The sequence below is a fragment of the Haliotis cracherodii genome, unplaced genomic scaffold (assembly GCF_022045235.1).
Source record: "Haliotis cracherodii isolate W230 unplaced genomic scaffold, xgHalCrac1.p SCAF_10, whole genome shotgun sequence".
NCBI classification, from domain to species: Eukaryota; Metazoa; Mollusca; class Gastropoda; order Lepetellida; family Haliotidae; genus Haliotis; species Haliotis cracherodii.
In genome coordinates this window covers 27,970,361-27,989,970 of record NW_027266265.1, presented here as the reverse complement: position 1 = coordinate 27,989,970, position 19,610 = coordinate 27,970,361, and the positions used below count along the sequence as shown (strand labels likewise).

Below are 19,610 nucleotides of genomic sequence, written 5' to 3'. Positions count from 1 at the left end.
TAGACCTGTCTACATTCATGTAGATAGGGTTTATTGTAAACTTTGTTAGTATTGTTGCTGATATATATGTACTTTGTAAAGCAAAAATGTTTTTGATCATGTTCTAAGATTTTATTCTAAGTCTTGATACAAACTGACAGTGCAATATGCTTCACTTATTTCACAATTAGCTTTGCCTGTTTTTCTTTTTAACATCTAGTAAGAGATTTTGTTTGTCACTCATTTGTAATTGGTACTTTGTATACTTCTCTAATTTGGCAGTTCCCCGTGTGATATTCCTTGATGCCGACACTTACGTGTCCCACACTAAACCCATTTGTTGGCAGCGCAGCGTGTCAATAGCAAAACATAACGCACTCGTTTTAAGATAAGCAACCTACATTAAAGGGGAAGTGTACACGCAAAAATCACTTTCTTTCTTTTTCTAAACAAAACGCAATTTTAGAATTAGTTAGTATCTGTGTTTGAAAATATACACTCATTTTTTTTCACAGTGAAAGTAGGAAGCTCACAATAGTGTGAAAGTGATATGCCGTTATGAGGCCTTCGTTTTACGAGCGAAATAGGCCTGAGTTATCCCCCTTAGATTATGACGTAATTGGTGCCAATTCAACTGGGTCCCTGTCTATTCTCAACGCAAAAGATATCAAGGACCAGTTTGCGGTAAAACAACATGGTCTACGACACACTCCGGCGTAGTGGTGACTCAGCATAACACAATTCTGGCTGGCATCTGAGATGCTAGAATCACAAAACTGTACCTACACCACGTGAAGCGGCTCTAACAAAGCATGATGACGTCATAATGTTTATCAATTGGCACCAATGACGTCATATTGCAAGGGACATAAGCCATGGTGTTTTTGTTATGGAAATAGAACACTTGGTAAATGTGAAAAATATAAATCGTTTTAGTGCAAAAAATATGTTAATTAAATATGATGTTTTTATATTTTTGTCTATGACACTTCTATGTTAACACTTTTAATATGGAAAAAGTACAAGAAAAAAAGGTTCATTTCCGTGTGAACTTGCCCTTTAATGCAGCGCAGCGACAGTGGTATATTTTTTAAATTGCAAAAAAAGCAATTTTTGCTGCTTGCGGCCCTGACGCTTTGGGAAGTCCCCTTTTTATGATGTCATTTCCAGGTGATAATGAAACACATGGTTTGACAAATAAGTCTTTCTTGAAGAAATAACAATGCCAAAATCACAAAATCACAAATAAATCATCGCATTATTGATTCTTGAAGAAAGGAAACATCTGTGTCTGTATCCCATTACAAAAGATGTCGAAATTGCAAATAATTCTTGGACAGCCATCAGCAAAGTTTGTCAGTTTAATTAATTGAAATCAAATCCCTTTGCACATTTAAGATCTGAAAGATTATGTCTATTCAAATTTCATCTTTATTTGGTAAATGACAATGTTTACTGCATTGAAGATCTGTCCAAATATGGGTTAAATAATTACGCACCGACGCGATGAGCTGCATGGCGCTGTCGCAGTGTTGGTTTAGTATCAGAAGGCCTTAAGGTTGAGAGATGTGATATGTGTTAACTTGATCTGTATTAGTCTTGCCTTTCTGCATAATGATAGCCTCTGGGAACTGGAAGCATGGCTGTGTACGTCTGGCTGTGCCATACACGACAATTTGCTTCAAGAGGAGTGTGTTGGGTTTAATGCTGACTTGGGCAGTACTTCAGTGATATCACCAAGTGTTGTTTTCCACTTATCATAGTTGTTTAACAAGAAACAAGGATGAGTGTTGGCGTGAATTTGTGTTTTGAAGCCCCATGACCAGGTGCTGCTGCCATGACATGGGAATGGTAGCACCTGTGGCCACCCATGCTCTTTCTATTCCAGATAGACCTGTATGAGAATATACACATACACATACACCCAGACCAGAGGAATGACACTACAATAATCCATGGTCTATGGTGCTGCAATTATCTGTGCAGAGTTATGTCCCTTTTGTCTGTCTGGATCCTGTGACCTGTGATTTGAATATTAAATATTCAGATTTGCCCAAATTATGCTCCTTCATTTGTCAGCACTATACTTATGCTTGTGGGTTTTACCAAAGTGGTAAAATCTAAGACCTGGATGCCATGGCTGTGAAATATCTGGAGTACTGTTTAACTCACTCACTGTTGAACAACATTTCCCTAGTCTGGAGTAGGGTCTTTACCAACCAGGTTTGTTTGTGTATATGATGTATTATTTATTACCTTTAACATCGCCTTTTATTTGTATATCCTGGACAGTTCATGTTCTGAATGTGTCATCTTGTGCTTCCATGATATCATTTCTCATAGTGTGGTTATCAGCATGATCTTGTGTGTATGGTTGAAGGTTTTTAATATTTTCAGAATTTCTGTTTTGTTAAGCTCTGAACATTCCAAGACAACTTTGCTTTAAGTCTGGGCAGCATGATGTCAATCTGGCCTCTTTTCTGTTTCTTTTCATCTGGTTTGCAATTTTGCATACTTGAAGGTACATGCTGTACATTTGGAAACCATTAATATTGATCAAGGGAGGTAACTCTTCTTACCTGATAGCAATGTGTCGTTGTGTTTAACTGTTATATACAGTCCCATGTATAAATGATTTCTTGGAAAGAGATGCATTATGGGAAACATGCGCTCGTTTCCTTTGGATCACATGCACAATACAGAAAGTATGATAGTATGTTTTGGCAGAGCATCTTTCGTGACTAGTGATATAGAGTGTGAAAGAGTGATGGTATTATTTCATTGCATGCGTGGTAGTTTACAGGTTTGTTGGAAGTGTTTAGCTGAGGGCCTTGTATGCTGTTATTTACCTATACAGACAACAAGCAGTTAATGGAGAATCAGTCTGCTCAACTGTAAATAGATTACAATGTGAAACTATTTGTGTTGGCCAATTCACGACCTAACATGAGAATACAATGATGACAGGATTTGCAGGAAGTTGGTTTGTGGTTGCTAAGAACTACTGTCAACCACATCTGTTACTGGTAACTATTCCTATGAAAATAATCATAGGATACATCATGTACATCTCAAAATATAATTTGAACTGTTTAGCTTTATGACTGGTTTTGTCAGGTGGTGTCTGGTCTGTGTAAGAGACTGGGTGACAGTCTTTAGAGAACAAAGGTCCAGTTTGTTAGATCTTACGACCTGGTGCTACCCTACAAACTGATCATCTCCATGCCCTGTTTACAAACTTGTATACGTATTTATTTTCAAATGCCTGTACATACTGTGTCTATATATTTATGTCTGTTGACAATAAAAGTTTGTTTTCCAAATAGTTTTCGTCTTGTTCTCCAACATTCAAATGTTTTTTGGTGATATATTTTTATATGGCTCAACCTTGTCTCACATATTAAAAAATATTGTTTGATAATTCTATCTTAGAAGTGATAGTGTACGTGTGCGTGCCTGCTTGCCTGTGTGTTGTTTGATGCTGCACCCCCCCCCCCCCCCCCCCCCCAACATGTCCCAACCATGTCAATGGACCGTAAATAATGGAGTCTGAACCAGACAATACTGTGATTGATATGATGACTCCTATCATCCAGCATTGGTTGCTGGGATCCCCACACGAGAGTACTGATAAGGAATTGTAGGATATGTAACTAAATGGAAATAATTATGTTTTTATGGTTAACATGTTTATTGATCTGGAAACAAATTCCTAGCAATATCAGGACAATGATAGAGGGTATGCAAATCATACAACAGGCAATGAAGACAACAGGTTGTACATAGTGATTCCTGTAAAGACTTGTACATCTCTATAAACCAAATAGCTGCTACCCTGTTACACAGAATGTTCACATCAATAACAAGATACGGATGCAACAAACAATATGTAAATCAGTACCGCCAGCTGCTTTTAGATGTGATATTGAAAAGCATATCTGTTGATTCCAACCCTGAAAAGTTGAATTGTCCCCTGCAACTCTATGGGTCGTCTTGGTTTATGGCCAAGGTAGACTGTAAGACAAGTTACTGCTGCTTCTTCTGTTTCTTGGCCATGAGTCGGACCGAGTTGGCGGGATAGGATCCATAGCGACGCTTGCTGTAGTTGTTGGGTCGGATCCAACCATAGGCCATGCCCTCCTCGTTAGCTGGAAGCTTCTGCTTGATGACCTGACCTGGAATGTTCGAATTGTTTCAAAACGCTGACATTAAAGGGTGACCAGCAAGAGGGTAAATCATCAAGGATTTGTTAAACATACAAATTAGAGATTGATACGCTGAAATAATCCATCCTGCATAGTTAATGCATGTCCCAAGGTGAGTGAGTGTTTGATGGTGCACAACATTTAGCCCTACTACAGCATGGGAAAGACCAAGAATGGAAGTCTGGTTTTTACCAATGTTTGAATTGGACTTTCAGTAATGCTACAAGCTGTAACCCCTCCATTTCCTTAACACCCCAGTGTTTAGAAGAGATACCTGCAGGACCACGGCACTACAATAATTGGTGCATCTTCATTTGCCTGGCGATGGCAGGGAGAAGTCAAAGCCAACATATATACCGAAGAAAACAAATTAGGGATCAAGAGAGATTTTTTGTGAAGTTGCTGATAATGATATCACTTCTGTAGCTATGGTAGCAATTAGCTCCAGGATATTTGTCATAAATATACGATACACGTAACACTGGATTATCAAGGATGATTTAAGCATGGAAGAGTTGTGTTTAATGTCAACTTGTTTTTTTGTTTGTTTATTAATCGCGCTGTGATCTAGTAGACATTGCATAATGCTATATATCTTTAAGGCGACCATAAACACCCTTTCACCTCACCTGTTTAAGTTTTTCAAAATTCAAATTAATTAGTATTTGATTGATATTGTTGCTACAATAGGTGAGGTGAAATGAAGTTTAACTTTGCGCTCAAGGTTATTGCTAGCCCACTGAGATACCATGCCCCAGTTTAACATGAACACCCGACTCAGACAGACTGATGATTATACTGACTCCGAGCCGACCGGTCCTTTATGCTGTGCGCCTGGCAGGGTAACAACAAGTGCCATCTCTTAACGTACTTTGGTATGACGCGAGCGGACGCTCTACCACTAGGCCACGGTGGCGGTCTGTTGCAAAAATACGACCTACAGAGCCTTAAATGGATTTATGGAAAATATTCTTATGGATATATAAAACGTTCATAAAGATCACAAGCATGAAATAATTCCCCACAAAGAATCATCAGCTCACCAATTTCATACGACAGTTCAGTTAACTGCCGCGACCAGTGAGCGCGGATGGCTACAACTCTGACGTCACTGAGCCTGGTGACGTCGACTGTACTCGTCGTCAGCACCTCCCTGTCAGTGTCCCCGTGACGCAGGAGTCCTCTGTCCTCCTCCTCTGACCCTTCGTCCGACCCCGGGGGCTCCCAGGCCATAACGGGGGTCGGGGAAGTCGTGGGACGTTGCAGGTGGGTATCCGAATCTAACGAAGATGATACATGTATGACCCCAAAGAGTGAGTGAGCGAGTGAAAATTTAAAGTCACGTCGGCGATGTTTCAGCCATACAGTGACTAGAACAAGTTATTCATTAATAATAAATACATTTATAGTTTAAACTGTATTTAAACCTGTATATGAACCTGTCGACAATGGACAGTAAAGCAATTAGAATATCACAGACACAGACTGTTAGAAAGGACACCTCGCCTGACCCCACAAAGATTCCAGTGTATTCACAATGTAGATATAGAGAATCTCACCTGAGTGTCTTTTGATATCAAATATATCAACACGAGTTGATAAAAGTGGAGAAATTCCGAGGTTTGCCGAGGATTTTTGCCACTTTTATCGAGTGTGAGATTTTATTTATCATCAAACATCATTCTTCAAACTTTTTCAGTTTGTAGACAGTGATTAGCAGTGTCTTTTCAGTGTAAAAACGTACTGCTAACAGCTTAGTAGCAGAGCCATTAGTGATGTCATTTGATTGTGACTTCATGGTAACCAGTGACGTCACAATGGTCTGCAAAGCATTCTGATGCAATTTCATTGTAGCGATATATACAGTGTAGATATCGCTTGATCTCATTTAAGACATTGACCTTCACTTTGTGAGTCCATTGGAGTATGAACCTTCATAGAGTGAGGGCCAAACTGTATGAACGTCGGAGCTTGCGACGACGTTCATTCAATGTTTGGCCCTCACTCTATGAAGGTTCATACTCCAATGAACTCACACAAAGTGAAGGTCAATTCTTATAATTTTTTATCACAATTTCTTACCCCAAAGGATGTAGGCCAAGATCTAAACACAATTTTATTTAGTGCGTGTGACGTCATGTTTACACTGACAGCCATACAACAACCAGCTACATCGCGGAGTAAAATAGTTCCTCAAAAAGAGAGGTGACATGGGAGTATGGATGTACAACATGCTCTTCAGAAACATCTTACGCAGCACATGTATTCAAATCATATCCTCATTAGATGAGAAAGGTCTGTAAAGAACTACCTCAGTAAGTCAGTCACAATGACAGCGCGTCGTAATACATTTACATCAAGTACAAGACGTCAAAATGGCCGACACGATAAACGTGACGGGAGAGATTTCCGAAGTTGTTAATGAACCTGTGGCGGTTACATGTGTTAGTCATCATTGATCAACTGGCCGATCATTGAAAGGTGAATAAAGATGCGTCAAACAGACACTAAGGTAAATTCATAGATTGCTTGAGACGGTCAATGTCAGCCTAGACACGGATCGAGTCGATACTACGATAGTTTAGATGTGCATTTCTTCGTTTGTTCATTAGGATAGACCGTAGCGAGGATATTCGTGAACAATCATGCAGTCACGCTCTCTGACATTTCTCAACGTATACTGAAACGCTGAGACCAAGAATAAAGGTTCTAAATGATCAGAAAGAACGCTTATGTATGTTTTCGTGGTAGGGAATTCCCAAGGGTTTCCCCAGGAATGTGGAAGTAGTCCGTCAGTGTTACGTTATTTCAAGAACACGGTCTCGTGAAAACGTATGAACGTCAAATTGTGTCGTTCATACACTTATGAACGTCAATTTCGCGGTCATGTGACCGACCTCTCGTCCAATGGAAAAGCCGTATACATGTATCGTGTAAACTTCAAATCAAAAAATTATCCAAGCGATATCTCCTGTGGGAGCCAGTTTTGGATGATAAATAATATACTCAAAAGAAGTTAAGGACCACCCGATACTTTCATATTACTTTAGTTAATGTCATGACATGACCGATTAACTATAGAAATATGAAAGAATCTGGTGGTCCTTAACTTTTGAGTAGCATATAAAAGCATAAGAGCATCTGCTATGTTGTGGCCTTAGGTGACATCCATGCATGTTTATTTGTTTGTTGTTTAATGCCGCACTCAGCAATATTCCAGCTATATGACGGCGGTCTGTAAATAATCGAGCCATCATGAGCATCGATCCACGCAATTGGGATACGATGACATGCATCAACCAAGTCAGCAACACAGGCCACCCGATCCCGTTATGGTCGCCTCTTACGACAAGCATAGTCGCCTCCATGTTTTTACGAATGGTTCATTCATATACTAACCATGACTTTTTTTGTTCATAGACACAGTGAATGAGTTTGGTTTACGCCACTTTGAACATACTTCATTAATGTCACGGCGTGTCCGCTTATTATGGGAGAACAGAAAAACACGGTACCGGTCGTAGGCCGTGAAACCAGTTTACTGAAACTCACCAGCACCGGCGTGGTGCGCCGATAGACCAAGGGAAATTATTTGATAGGTTATAAGTAAAGATAAAATGGCTTTGATACAGTTAATTTCTCAAAGATTTCTCGGAACAGTTGGATTTTGTACAAATTGAAACCTACCTCTCTGAGTCCGAGCAGTTGACAAGACTCTGAAATAGAAAATAATACTTGTATTGTCTCTTAATGAAACATTGTTCTGGGTGGTGCTAGATTTATCCCTCAAAAGCAGGGTGAAAAGAACATAGCGACCAAACATGTACAAGGGACCTCAAGCATTAAATGTCTGTTCGTTATGGCGATGCAAAGTATTAATTGTACCCAGTGGCACCAAATGATGGTCACAAACCATGAAGATCCCAGGGTTCGAATAGGTCTTCAGCAACCCATGCTTGCCGTAACAGGCGACTATGCTTGCCGTAAGAGGTGACTATACTTGCCGTAAGAGGTGACTAACGGGATCGGGTGGCCAGGCTAGCTGACTTTGTTTGATACATGTCACCATATCCCAATTGCGTGGATCGATGCTCATGATGTCACTGGTATATCTGGTCCAGACTCAATATTTACAGACCGCCGTCATATAGTTGGAATATTGCGGAGTGCGACGTTAAACAACAAACAAACAAACTACAAACACGGTCACTATTTGGACTGCACAACAACCATGCCAATTCCGGGGAAGAATTTGCACACGTGGACTCAAATGATTACAAGATGGACCTAGCGGATCTTGAGTGTCATCTTATCCCTAACGCGCGGAGGGCCCAGTCATCCGAGGCCCCGCAATTAGCAGTACCCTGTTACGCCGCATGGCGTCCCTGAAGCCTACGATTTTGGGTAAGGCTGGGACGAGTCCAAATTTACTACCCGGGTACCCATCCCCCTATTACCCGACCCTACCCGGGTACCCACGGTAGGTCTCAAAAGATACAAAATGTCCGATTGGGAATTTATTTTACCACAGCACTTGCAAAACGTATTTAGATACATGTATTAAACGATCACATCGGCAATATTTCAGCTATATCGTGACGAAGTTGACTTAAGTTATATCTTTATTCAACCATATGAAAAGTCAGAAGGAATGGGTGCATAGTCAGAAAGAAATGCGAACATTAGTGACTTGTAGTGTAAGAGTTCCAAATAATTTTTGTCATTAAACTATATATCACATGACTAACCACGGGTCTGGGTAGTCTTGTAGGTACCCGGGTCCTACTCAGTGCCCACCCGACTCGGGTACCCGAGTTACCCTTAATTTTGGGTTAAAATCGCGCTGATATCGCTTCTAGGTTTGTCCCCATCATACGTACTCACTGGTTTCACTAAAGTGTAAAACAACCTGCTTCATCTCGGGCTTTGCTCCCACATCAAGCTGATACAACTGAAATACTGTTCAAAGGGGAGTACCCACTCACACCGATAGTTACTCATATTATCAACCACACGTTCGCCTATCCCAGGTGCCAGTCGTGATACACCTGCAAATATGCTGACATTGGCGCAAAACAACCAACTCATCAAAGCCAGTTGGACAAAAATTCGAAAACAAAACACATACATAGCCCATTTCTGGTGTTCTCCGCCGTATTATTGCTGGAAGATTGCGAAAACACGTAAAACCTCACTCCCTCACTAATTCTCTGTCTACACGCCACTCACAACTCCCTGCTGTCTGGTGCAGCCAGGTCAACATCACTGGTGTCGTCCACTGTGGCCTGACTGGCCTTGTTGTCCACCTCGCCGTGTGACCGGTAGTCCTTCAAAGCACAGTGGACAATATTACCCATAGAGGCACTTACATATTGTCATTGCGCATTATAATGTTTGCTAAATGTTGATTGGCTAGTGCCAATTTCCCCTTGTTTTCATTGTTTACGAAGAGGCCATAGCAACGTGGCGTCATATGAACGCATTGTTGCAAATAAATTATAAGTTGTAGATCATGTCATACATTGTTCATCTGGTCACAGATGATTTTATGTCACGTGGAACACCTAAAGCGCGTTGCAAGCCACGTATCGCTTAGAGTAAGCAAATAATCGCTCATCACCTGCAACAGCTCGAAGCGCTTGCGCACTCTTCCAAAATGGCGCCGCGACTACCGCCTGTTTGCCTTGCCCAAATAAAGAACGTAATAGAAGAAGTTCGATGACAAGCCGATGAATTTGTGACTGTTGTTGGGTACTTTGACGATGTGGAGCAGATTGGGGATGCCGGGACTTTAGCTGCATTTGCCCATTTCTTGTTCCTCTGTCAAATTCAAATTTCGATCAGCCGCCATTTTGGTATGAGAACGAAGTGGTGCGATTGCAAGCGGCTGAAAGTTAGCGCAACGCTACGTAAGGCGAATCGCTGCACATTGCTTTTAGCGATTGCCGTTTTGCGAAATTTTGCAACGCTAACTTTTAGCCGCTTGCAATCGCACCAATCGCTGGCTGAAGTCGCTTTCTCGTTCTCAAACCAAAATGGCAGCTGAGTTCGACAGCAGAAGAAGAAATTCTTGACTGGATCAACTGGGAAATGGACATGTCTTCGTTAGGACAAGGCAACCAAGCGGTAGTTGCGCCGCCGTTTTGGAAAAGTGCGCAAGCGCATCGAGCTGTTCGAGACCCGGGGGTGAGCGATTAAATTGCTTATTCGTGGCGCGCTTGCCTTTCAGTGAATGATCCATTCATTTAATTTTCACGCTATTTTGTCCAATTGAATCTGTTTCCGAGACTGGTTGTCTATTTCCAACAACAGACTAATGAAATACAATTTCTGCTTGAGATCAGGAAACCCACATATTTCTACTTCTCAGACAAAAAGACTGTGGGTATTATAAAGAATAACATACTCGAAACTCGGAATTAGTGTTTTTCTGTCCTTCGTGGGGTAGTGTGAAGTTTACAAAATAAATTCCCGTCAGAAAACATATGATATAATTATATGCATATGGTCTCTGTTCCCGTACAAGAAATTCCTCGTGGTTAATAGTTTATTCTCTGAACACATCGTGTACAGGCCGCCGCGGAGTTCACAATACATTCTGTCAGTACATGAAGAAAAGGAATGAATGGTGGTTGATGACCCGGTAAACAATTTTCATGCAATTGGAATGTTTATTTCTGCGTCCTTGTTACAGAACTGATTATGTGTCCATCCTGGTTAACAATACAGCAAACTACGGATATAACGAAGTCGGTAATAGCGTTGCTGACGTACCTCGAACTTAGGGAACGTGTGTTCCTTCACGAACAGATCAGTGTACTTGTTCACAGCGTCCGTCACTGAAAACCCCTGCACCATGCTCTGCAGCTTGGCGAGTCTCTCCTTGCTCGGGTCTCTGGCAGTGAAGGTTGTGGGAAACACAGTTATACTCAGAGCTTCGTGGTAATAAACAATCTAATTCCATCGTCAGTGAAACATTTATAAACGATTATGTATCGTTTTGACGAATTCGAGTCTTGGAAAAGTTTCTACAGTAGATCGAGTGCAGTCCGTCTTACGGTAGATCTGGATGCGTTAACCTTACCTCTGTGCAGCTCCCATAAACACTTTTGATACAGTGTGTAGCGACAAGACAATATAAAATCGTTTATTGGGAGCAGCAAAGATACTAGTATATGGTTACGGCAGCTAACAGTAGGTCTAGTGTCGTCTATCTTGTCGGTAACTTTATCATTTGTTGTCAAACAAGACACTGTTCGAAAATACATGTTATCACCAGACTCCTCTACAAACGTGTTCTTTGATTCAGTACACATTGACGACAGGTTTACCTCTCGCTTCCATCCAACATTGCCAGATCCTTGAGCATGTCTCTGATCCTGTCACACACAGCGAGCAGACGCTGTAGCTCGTGGTCGTTGTAGGCCCCCTCGCACTCTCTCATGTCCTACAGGGGAACCAGCGTGAAGTGAAGGTATTTCGATCAGATCAGGTGAGCTGAGGTGGAATGGGGTTTAACGTCGCGTCCAAGATTATTGCACTTTTATCGCGACGTGCATGCACGTGTTTGTGTGGCCGTGCTTGTACTAGTCTGGACTGATGACGATTTATAGTGCTAGCCCCTGAGATACCATGCCGCTGTTACCCACGTGAATACCCTACTTAGAGACAGTATACGGACTCCGAGCCGGCCAGTCTTTATTTTAGCCCCTTAATGCCGAGCGCCAGGCACGGTAAGAACAAGTACCATCTTGTACCATCACTTTGCATACGCTCTACCACTAGACCACGGATTCTGTCGAATCAGATCTGAGAGGAATTGGAAGATCATGGTTATATGGGTATGGATCATAATCGGGTCGAATGTGGAATTCGAACACGCAGCGCATACTGACAGCTAGGGGACATAACTCCGCATATGTAATTGCATCGTTCCGAGCTGACTATAAAAGTCCAGTTTCCACCGTTGCCGAACTGGGCTGCAATTATGGAGTTATACTTTGGCTGAACTAACGAGTCTATGCATAGTCCAATCAAAATCTCGTAACGAAATCATTCGGTTTGTAAACAACATGGCGACTGCCGTTCAGATTTGCAGAGCATGTGTACCGTCAACTGGGCGTCGACAGATTCTTTTTTTCAAATCTGTTCTTGCTTTTAATCAAGGTGCTCAAGTGATTGGATGTACTTCGCGAGGTAAAACCCATTTTATCACAAAGAAGATCTTAATTATCGATTAGATTATCGTTGTGACTGGGCGCCGCCATTTTGTTTGAAGCAAACGCAAGTGATATGAGAGGTGAAATCTGATGGTCAATAGGAGGACGTTAAAGGTGACACAACTCGTAATCGCAACTGGTGGTGCTTCGATCGAGCCACGACATTACAGCCAAGTTCGGCAAGGGTGGATACTGGACATTTACAGTCTGTTCACTCCCTTGCCTCGGGAAGATGATGTAATTGCGGCACTGCAGACAACTGTGCCCCCTACATTCAACGGCTTTACCTGAAGTGCGTGTCTGATGTGGATCCATATAAGGAAAACGGCACGAAATATGAAATAATATACGTCTACATCAATATCTGACATTTTTTAAAAAGTATATTATCTATTAATCTCCGTCTCATCTCGTTTCATCCCTCCATCCAAATACATATGAAGAGCAAAATATTAATTCGAATTTGCCTAACATATACAAATCGTTCATCCTTGTTTTAAGTTCCTTCAACTCACGCGAATGAACTCCTGTCTGTTCATGGTGTCTACTCTGAGACGACTCTCGTACCGGAGGTAGGTGTCGGTGGCCTGGCGGGACAGCTCCTCACGCTTTTCCTCCAAGTCCTGGTATTTTGAAGAGGATTCACTCCGGAACGGGAACTCTGCTATGGCCTTCTGCACGTGCTCCAGGGCCTGTTTCTTCCGGTGGTATTTCTGAGCACGTGCGTTCGATTATTACAATTTGAGTGACCTGAGTCAACCGATGTTACCACTTTTCTGGCAACCAGGTTTGAGTAGATTCAACCTGAGATGACCAGTGACCAGTGTTAACCCGAAACCATACATAATCCGGTTTAGCTTGGGGTTTACCTTGGTCAACATTGGTTCACCAGGGTTGGCCAGGTTTTTTTTTAAATCGAATGCAAGATGTGTCAGAATTTTATGTTCACCTTTGCTGCTTAATTAAAAGTTATCGTAAGTTACAAAGCCATGCCCATGAACGTGTCACTTTTAGCATGAGTATATATCACAATATAGTCTGATTTATTGGCCAATACTGGCTATGAATACACAATGCCATTTAGAAAGTGGTCAAATGTAACATATGTTATATTTGGGATAACACTTTCTTAGTAAAGTATAGATTCTCGTACTTTTTTGGGTTGAGTGACGTCCGGGATTCGACACTTGTCAGAGGGGTACTCAAAGTACGTGATCTAGACTACCAGTTGTCGGACTTTCATTTTTGTGGAAGCCTCGATGGCTGAGTGGGTTAGATCGCTGACTTTGTGTGCCGGCGATAAGGTGCCTCACTCTGGGAAGGGACGGACGGGACTCAACCCCAAAAAGTACGAGAATCTGTACTTTACTAAGAAAGTGTTATCCCAAATATAACATATGTTACAATACTGGCTTCCACACAATAACAAAACAATCCAGGCGAATGTGGGATTCGAACCCATGATCATCGGACCCTGGTACGGCTAAGGGACGCAACCTTGCACAGCCCATGTACCATAGTATTACAATGGTGTTCGTGGCGTTGTGAGGCTAATTTATTTGCAATGCCGTCTGGCAACAGTCCCTAGTGAGATGCGAGCTCTACTTGACGGCTCTGTGGTGGAGCTGAGGAATGAGAATCATGAGAGGGCGCTGCACGGAGGAACTTGTCAAGATTGTAAGTAGAGTGCTCCCCCATTATCAAGTTGAGGTTAGCTATCACGCGGATACTTGTCCCGAAACGATATTGTGATGGATCGTATCAATAAGATTCTAAATGAATATGGTGCATTCTTCGTTGTGACCACATATATTCCCAGTGTGTTTTTGTATGTAAAACTGTTTAAACACGCACTAAAGCTGTCGTTATATAGCAACGAAGAGTGTCATGAATAACATTAACCGAAGGTACGAACAAACTATACAAGCTCTTCACAAATATATCTCGAGTTATTGTTTTGACATTTTATTGACGAGCACATCACTTGGAGTTTTCCTGACATAATGTGATTTAACTGAAATACTGTTCAAAGCGGAGTTAAACTAAACTCGCTTACTCATATCAGGCTCATGTGATGTGTTTGGGTTGCTGGTATTCGCAAAAATGCAAAATATTTGTAGATAATTTATTGTGTAAACCCTATTCCATATTAAATAAGTTCTCCTGAAAAAGAGGGTCCCCGTACAGAATCATCTTCATCGTTACCAACCATGGTACTATCTGCTTCATAAGGGTAGAGGATTCTACACAGGAAGTCAAATGTGCCGTTCACTCAATACTCGTTTACCCGTACATAATGTGTGTGCGTTAACGTGAAGATACTGTAGTTTGTCTAATGTACCTTTGTCATTTGGGTACAAAAGAAGAACCAGGCGGCCTTGTCGTTATGCACATTTGGGTACAAAAGAAGAACCAGGCGGCCTTGTCGTTATGCACATTTGGGTACAAAAGAAGAACCAGGCGGCCTTGTCGTTATGCACATTTGGGTACAAAAGAAGAACCAGGCGACCTTGTCATTATGCTCATTTGGGTACAAAAGAAGAACCAGGCGGCCTTGTCATTATGCTCATTTGGGTACAAAAGAAGAACCAGGCGGCCTTGTCGTTATGCACATTTGGGTACAAAAGAAGAACCAGGCGACCTTGTCATTATGATCATTTGGGTACAAAAGAAGAACCAGGCGGCCTTGTCGTTATGCACATTTGGGTACAAAAGAAGAACCAGGCGGCCTTGTCGTTATGCACATTTGGGTACAAAAGAAGAACCAGGCGACCTTGTCATTATGCTCATTTGGGTACAAAAGAAGAACCAGGCGGCCTTGTCATTATGCTCATTTGGGTACAAAAGAAGAACCAGGCGGCCTTGTCATTATGCTCATTTGGGTACAAAAGAAGAACCAGGCGGCCTTGTCATTATGCTCATTTGGGTACAAAAGAAGAACCAGGCGGCTTTGTCATTATGCTCATTTGGGTACAAAAGAAGAACCAGGCGGCCTTGTCGTTATATTGCTGGAATATTGCTAAAAGCGGCGTAAAACCATACTCACTTACTCACTAGATATGAACAGGCTATCCTTACCTTCTTAGCTTTCCGAACTCTCTCCTCTAACTTCATCTGTTTCTCCGTCGCCTCGGCATACTTCGCCATTGTAGCGGATTGAGCCTCGCGCTTAAAGGTGTCTTTGTAATGCCTAAAGACGTATGAACACACTCGTTTTTACCATCGGTAGAATTATTACCTCATGCAAGACATTCAACTACATTAAGTAAGAACCGTCTCATAGATCCAGAGGTGAATACACACAAAACCAGTAACTGAACTCGGGTAACTTCCATATCTTATATCTCGTCTTAGACATGCAGACGAGTGTAGTTATAATAAAACTGGTTTGAACAAAAAGTAAACTTACTTAAATTTGTTGTAGTAAGGGCAAATTGGTCCAAATCAAACATCAAGTCATCTGAATATGTTTCTTACTGGACAATAAAAAACGTAGTGTAAAGGTTTATGAAAATATAATCAAGGATATAAACTTAAAGGAAGCTATAGAAGTCTTCGAAGTAGAAAACTTAGGAGGATTAGGCAAGGTTGTGGGATGACGCATCGCTTGGAATGAGCGCTCGATGGCTATCTCTATGGTGGCGATAGACATTCTTCGCATCAATAAAAAAAACATTCAGATACGGACATTTTTCACCGAGACAAGCATCAGCATATATGTACTTACATACACGTGAGCACGGGCGGCCCAGTCGTCTATGGCATCGCAATTCGCTGTGCAGAGTTGCGTCCCTTAGGCGTGCCAGAATCCTGTGATCGTGGGTTAGAATCCCGTTTCGCCCTGATTGTTTCGTGCTCTTGGGTTTCACTGAGGTGGTAAACGTGTGCAAAAGACCTGCATCAGTTTCTTCCCACATCAAGCTGACACGCCGTGATATAACTGAAATACTGTTCATAGCGGCGTTAACCCCAACTCACTCACATACAACTACATACGCTATAATAGCTACATGTATAGCAATGTCTGTCTCGTGGTATTCAAACTGCAAACAAACTCAGTCACGAGTCTGGCTTGCTCACTTTTTCAGCATGGTCGCCTCGTTCAATATCCTGTTGGCAACTTTGTTGTGTAGAGGCGCCTTGTCAGTCGGTTCATTGAATGTCTCTCTTAACACGTTGCGGAACTCGTGGTACTCGAAGTCTGTGAATAAGCCCCATGGAATAATACAGCTATCATTATTCCATTACTGATAAAGGCTTAAAGAAGACACCTCTAAACAGGTAGACTTTATAGGTGTGTAGTCAGTGCCCTCTCTCTGAGTAGTAAAGTCTGTCGTATGACGTTATTTTTACAATACAGTACATAAGAGCAGTAGCTGCCGCCATGTTTTGACAAAGGATTAGGCAAGCGACACACTTCAAAATGGCCTAAATCTCGTTACGAATTTTGAAACATGCTTATTAACAGAAATGAACAGCATGTAACAAGCAACTTAAACTATGCATGTGGTTAATAGTCGTAAATATTAAATGTTATACATACGATATAGTATAGTGAATAGCTTGAATTTGGTTATTTATATCAGATTTAAGATTTAAAAATATAAATAGCAATGCAGCATGAGGCTTTTTTCGTAATTTTATCGAATTATTTCCAAGGAATATGATTCCAAGGTGCGTCGTTTGTGACCATTTATTCATGTACGTTGCTGTAGTTAGCGTGAGACAAAGGAACTGACTGCACTTGTATTTTTGCCTTCCAACTTCCAATTTCCATTTTGTTCTAACTACACAATTGCTTCATATAAATAAGCAGACCTTTTGCCAAGGGTTAAAATTTGAAAGTAATTACATAGGTTTCAATTGTGTTAATATGGATGGTATAATCCCTTGACAAGAATCCTACGATCAGGTGATCATTTACTGCTGTGCTGTCACTTTCATAAACCGACCTAATGTATCGGCGAGTTTCCTGTTCCACCTGGCTGCCAGTTGTTCTAGAGCCACGGAGTAGTTCATCTCAACCCGAGCTCGTTCCTCCATGTACTCCGACAGGCACTTCAGAGACCTTCGGCGTAAGCACGAGAATATTAGAGCAATAGCCATGAAACAAGACAAAGTGTCGGCGGAGTCGTATATAGCGCTGCGCAATCACGCCCATCGCAAATTGTTACCATTTTGGGAATTGACTGTTGGGGTGTGGCGTGAGGAGCGAGCACGCTGCAGCAGCAGTTGGTGATTCCGGGTAAGAATAATACGCAGTGAATGGAAAAGGAAGCTGTCAACAAGCGACACTTGTCTCAACTGTACTACAGGCTGCGATGTTAGCCGTATTTCTTTCTGCCATATTTTTACACTCAATTCAGCTGAAAATTGTTTGGGGAAGAAACTGGTGCAACAAGTGCGATATTACCCATAAAATCAAATTTAATTTTCTTCTTTTTTGAGAGCGAGATAATGAGTACTAAACGAAATAACCAGCTTGAATCATGGACTCCCGGGGTAAAATAATCCCCAGCAATCGATGTATTGTTGTGGGAGGCAACTAAATGGATCGGGTGGTCAGGCTCGTTGACTTGGTTGATTGCTGGTCATCGTGTCCCAATTGCATTGATTGATGTTCATGATGTCAATCACTGGATTGAGTGATCTAAAAATAGTTGCTGCAGTAGTAGTGGTAGAAGTAGTTGCGGTAGTAGTAGTGGAGTAGTAGTAGTAATTACAGTAGTAGTAGTAGTAATTGCAGCAGTAGAAGAAATTGCAGTCGTTGTAGTAGGTGAGATGAGGTGAAATGGGGTTTAACGTCGCGTCCAAGATTATTGCACTCATATAGCGACGTGAGTGGCAGCTCTCACCAGTCCGGACATATGCCGATTTTATAGTGCTGGCCCACGGAGATACCATGCCGCAGTTTAACAGGAATACCCCACTTCGACACAGTATACTGATTTGGTATTTTGGTATGACGCGGCCTGGGCTCGAGCCCCGGACCTTCCGCTCTGGGCAGACGCTCTACCACTAGACTACGGGGGCGGTCTCGTATTAATAGTAGTTGTAGTAGTAGTAGTTGAATGAGTGGTTTTACGCCGCTTTTAGCAATATTCCAGCAATATCACGACGGGGGACACCAGAAATGGGCTTCTCACAATGTGTTCTTGTGGGAAATCGAACCCGAGCCTTAGGCTTGACGAACGAACGCTTTAACCACTAGGCTACCCCACCGCCCAAGTAGTAGTAGACGTTGCTGTGGTAGTAGTAGTAGTAGTAGTAGTAGTAGTAGTAGTAGTAGTAGTTGCAGCCGTAGAAGTAGTTGCATCGGTAGTAGTTTCAGTAGTAGTAGTAGTTGTTTGTTTTGTGTGTATGTTGTTTAACGCCGCACTTAAAGATATTCCAGCTATGCGAGGGCGGTCTGTAAATAATCGAGTCTGGTCCAGACAATCCAGAGACCATGATGATGAGCATCAATCCACGCAATTGGTATGACATGACAAAGTGCACATTTACATCATAGCTCATGAACACAGACTCATATCCGCTGTGAATATGTCTTTAATAGGCCGCCTCCATCACGCAATACTCCAGCGCACAGGACAGAGGCTCAAAGCACGTGACATGTTATTACCCCGATGAAGGGATTAGTTTGCACACAAATGGTATGCTCGGATCCCTGTAAATCATATGTAACCGTACTCAGCTTACCGTTATGTCTCCTGTTAAAGACGGCTCAACTGTGTACCGTTATAGAATATTTAGCAAATGGCTTCAAACAGCCATGAATGCATATATATAATATAGAATATCGATTGTAACAACGTCTCTAATTTTGATAACGATATTGTCGTAGACTTACTGTTTAGTGTACCTTTCAAATACCACACATTTTGGAACCAGCTGCGAAGATCCTAGCCATGTATGGCTCCGCTTTAACTTTTCGGCATTCACTGGTTTCCATTATTTATGTGTTTGCGATCAGTGGCTGTCGGACAGTAATTTAAGCGGTTCAGTATATAGCTACAATTTTCGTAGCTGTTTTGCATAGAGCTACTACTAGCTTTAAAGGTACTCACATAATAAGGGTCTACATTGAACAGTTAGTTACTCGAAGGTTTATAAATGATGATTCAAAATATCTACCATACCTATTCCCAGAACTGAAACGCTTGAAAGCATCCTGATGCAGATATCTAGCCTTCTCCGGCACCGCCAT

At 41.8% G+C, this 19,610-nt stretch overlaps 1 protein-coding gene across 1 annotated transcript; it reads right to left on the bottom strand.

Moving 5' to 3' along the window:
* Positions 1–3,887: 3,887 nt before the first annotated feature.
* LOC139448491 (protein kinase C and casein kinase substrate in neurons protein 2-like) lies at positions 3,888–19,610 on the bottom strand. Its single transcript, XM_071230041.1, has 11 exons — positions 19,543–19,610; positions 17,356–17,471; positions 16,484–16,604; positions 15,482–15,593; positions 12,919–13,116; positions 11,516–11,631; positions 10,959–11,079; positions 9,414–9,511; positions 7,872–7,900; positions 5,228–5,464; positions 3,888–4,154 (listed from the first exon to the last, which is right to left on the bottom strand). Exons 1-11 carry the CDS (start codon positions 19,608–19,610, stop codon positions 4,006–4,008), a joined length of 1,365 nt encoding a protein of 454 aa, XP_071086142.1. The 3' UTR covers positions 3,888–4,005.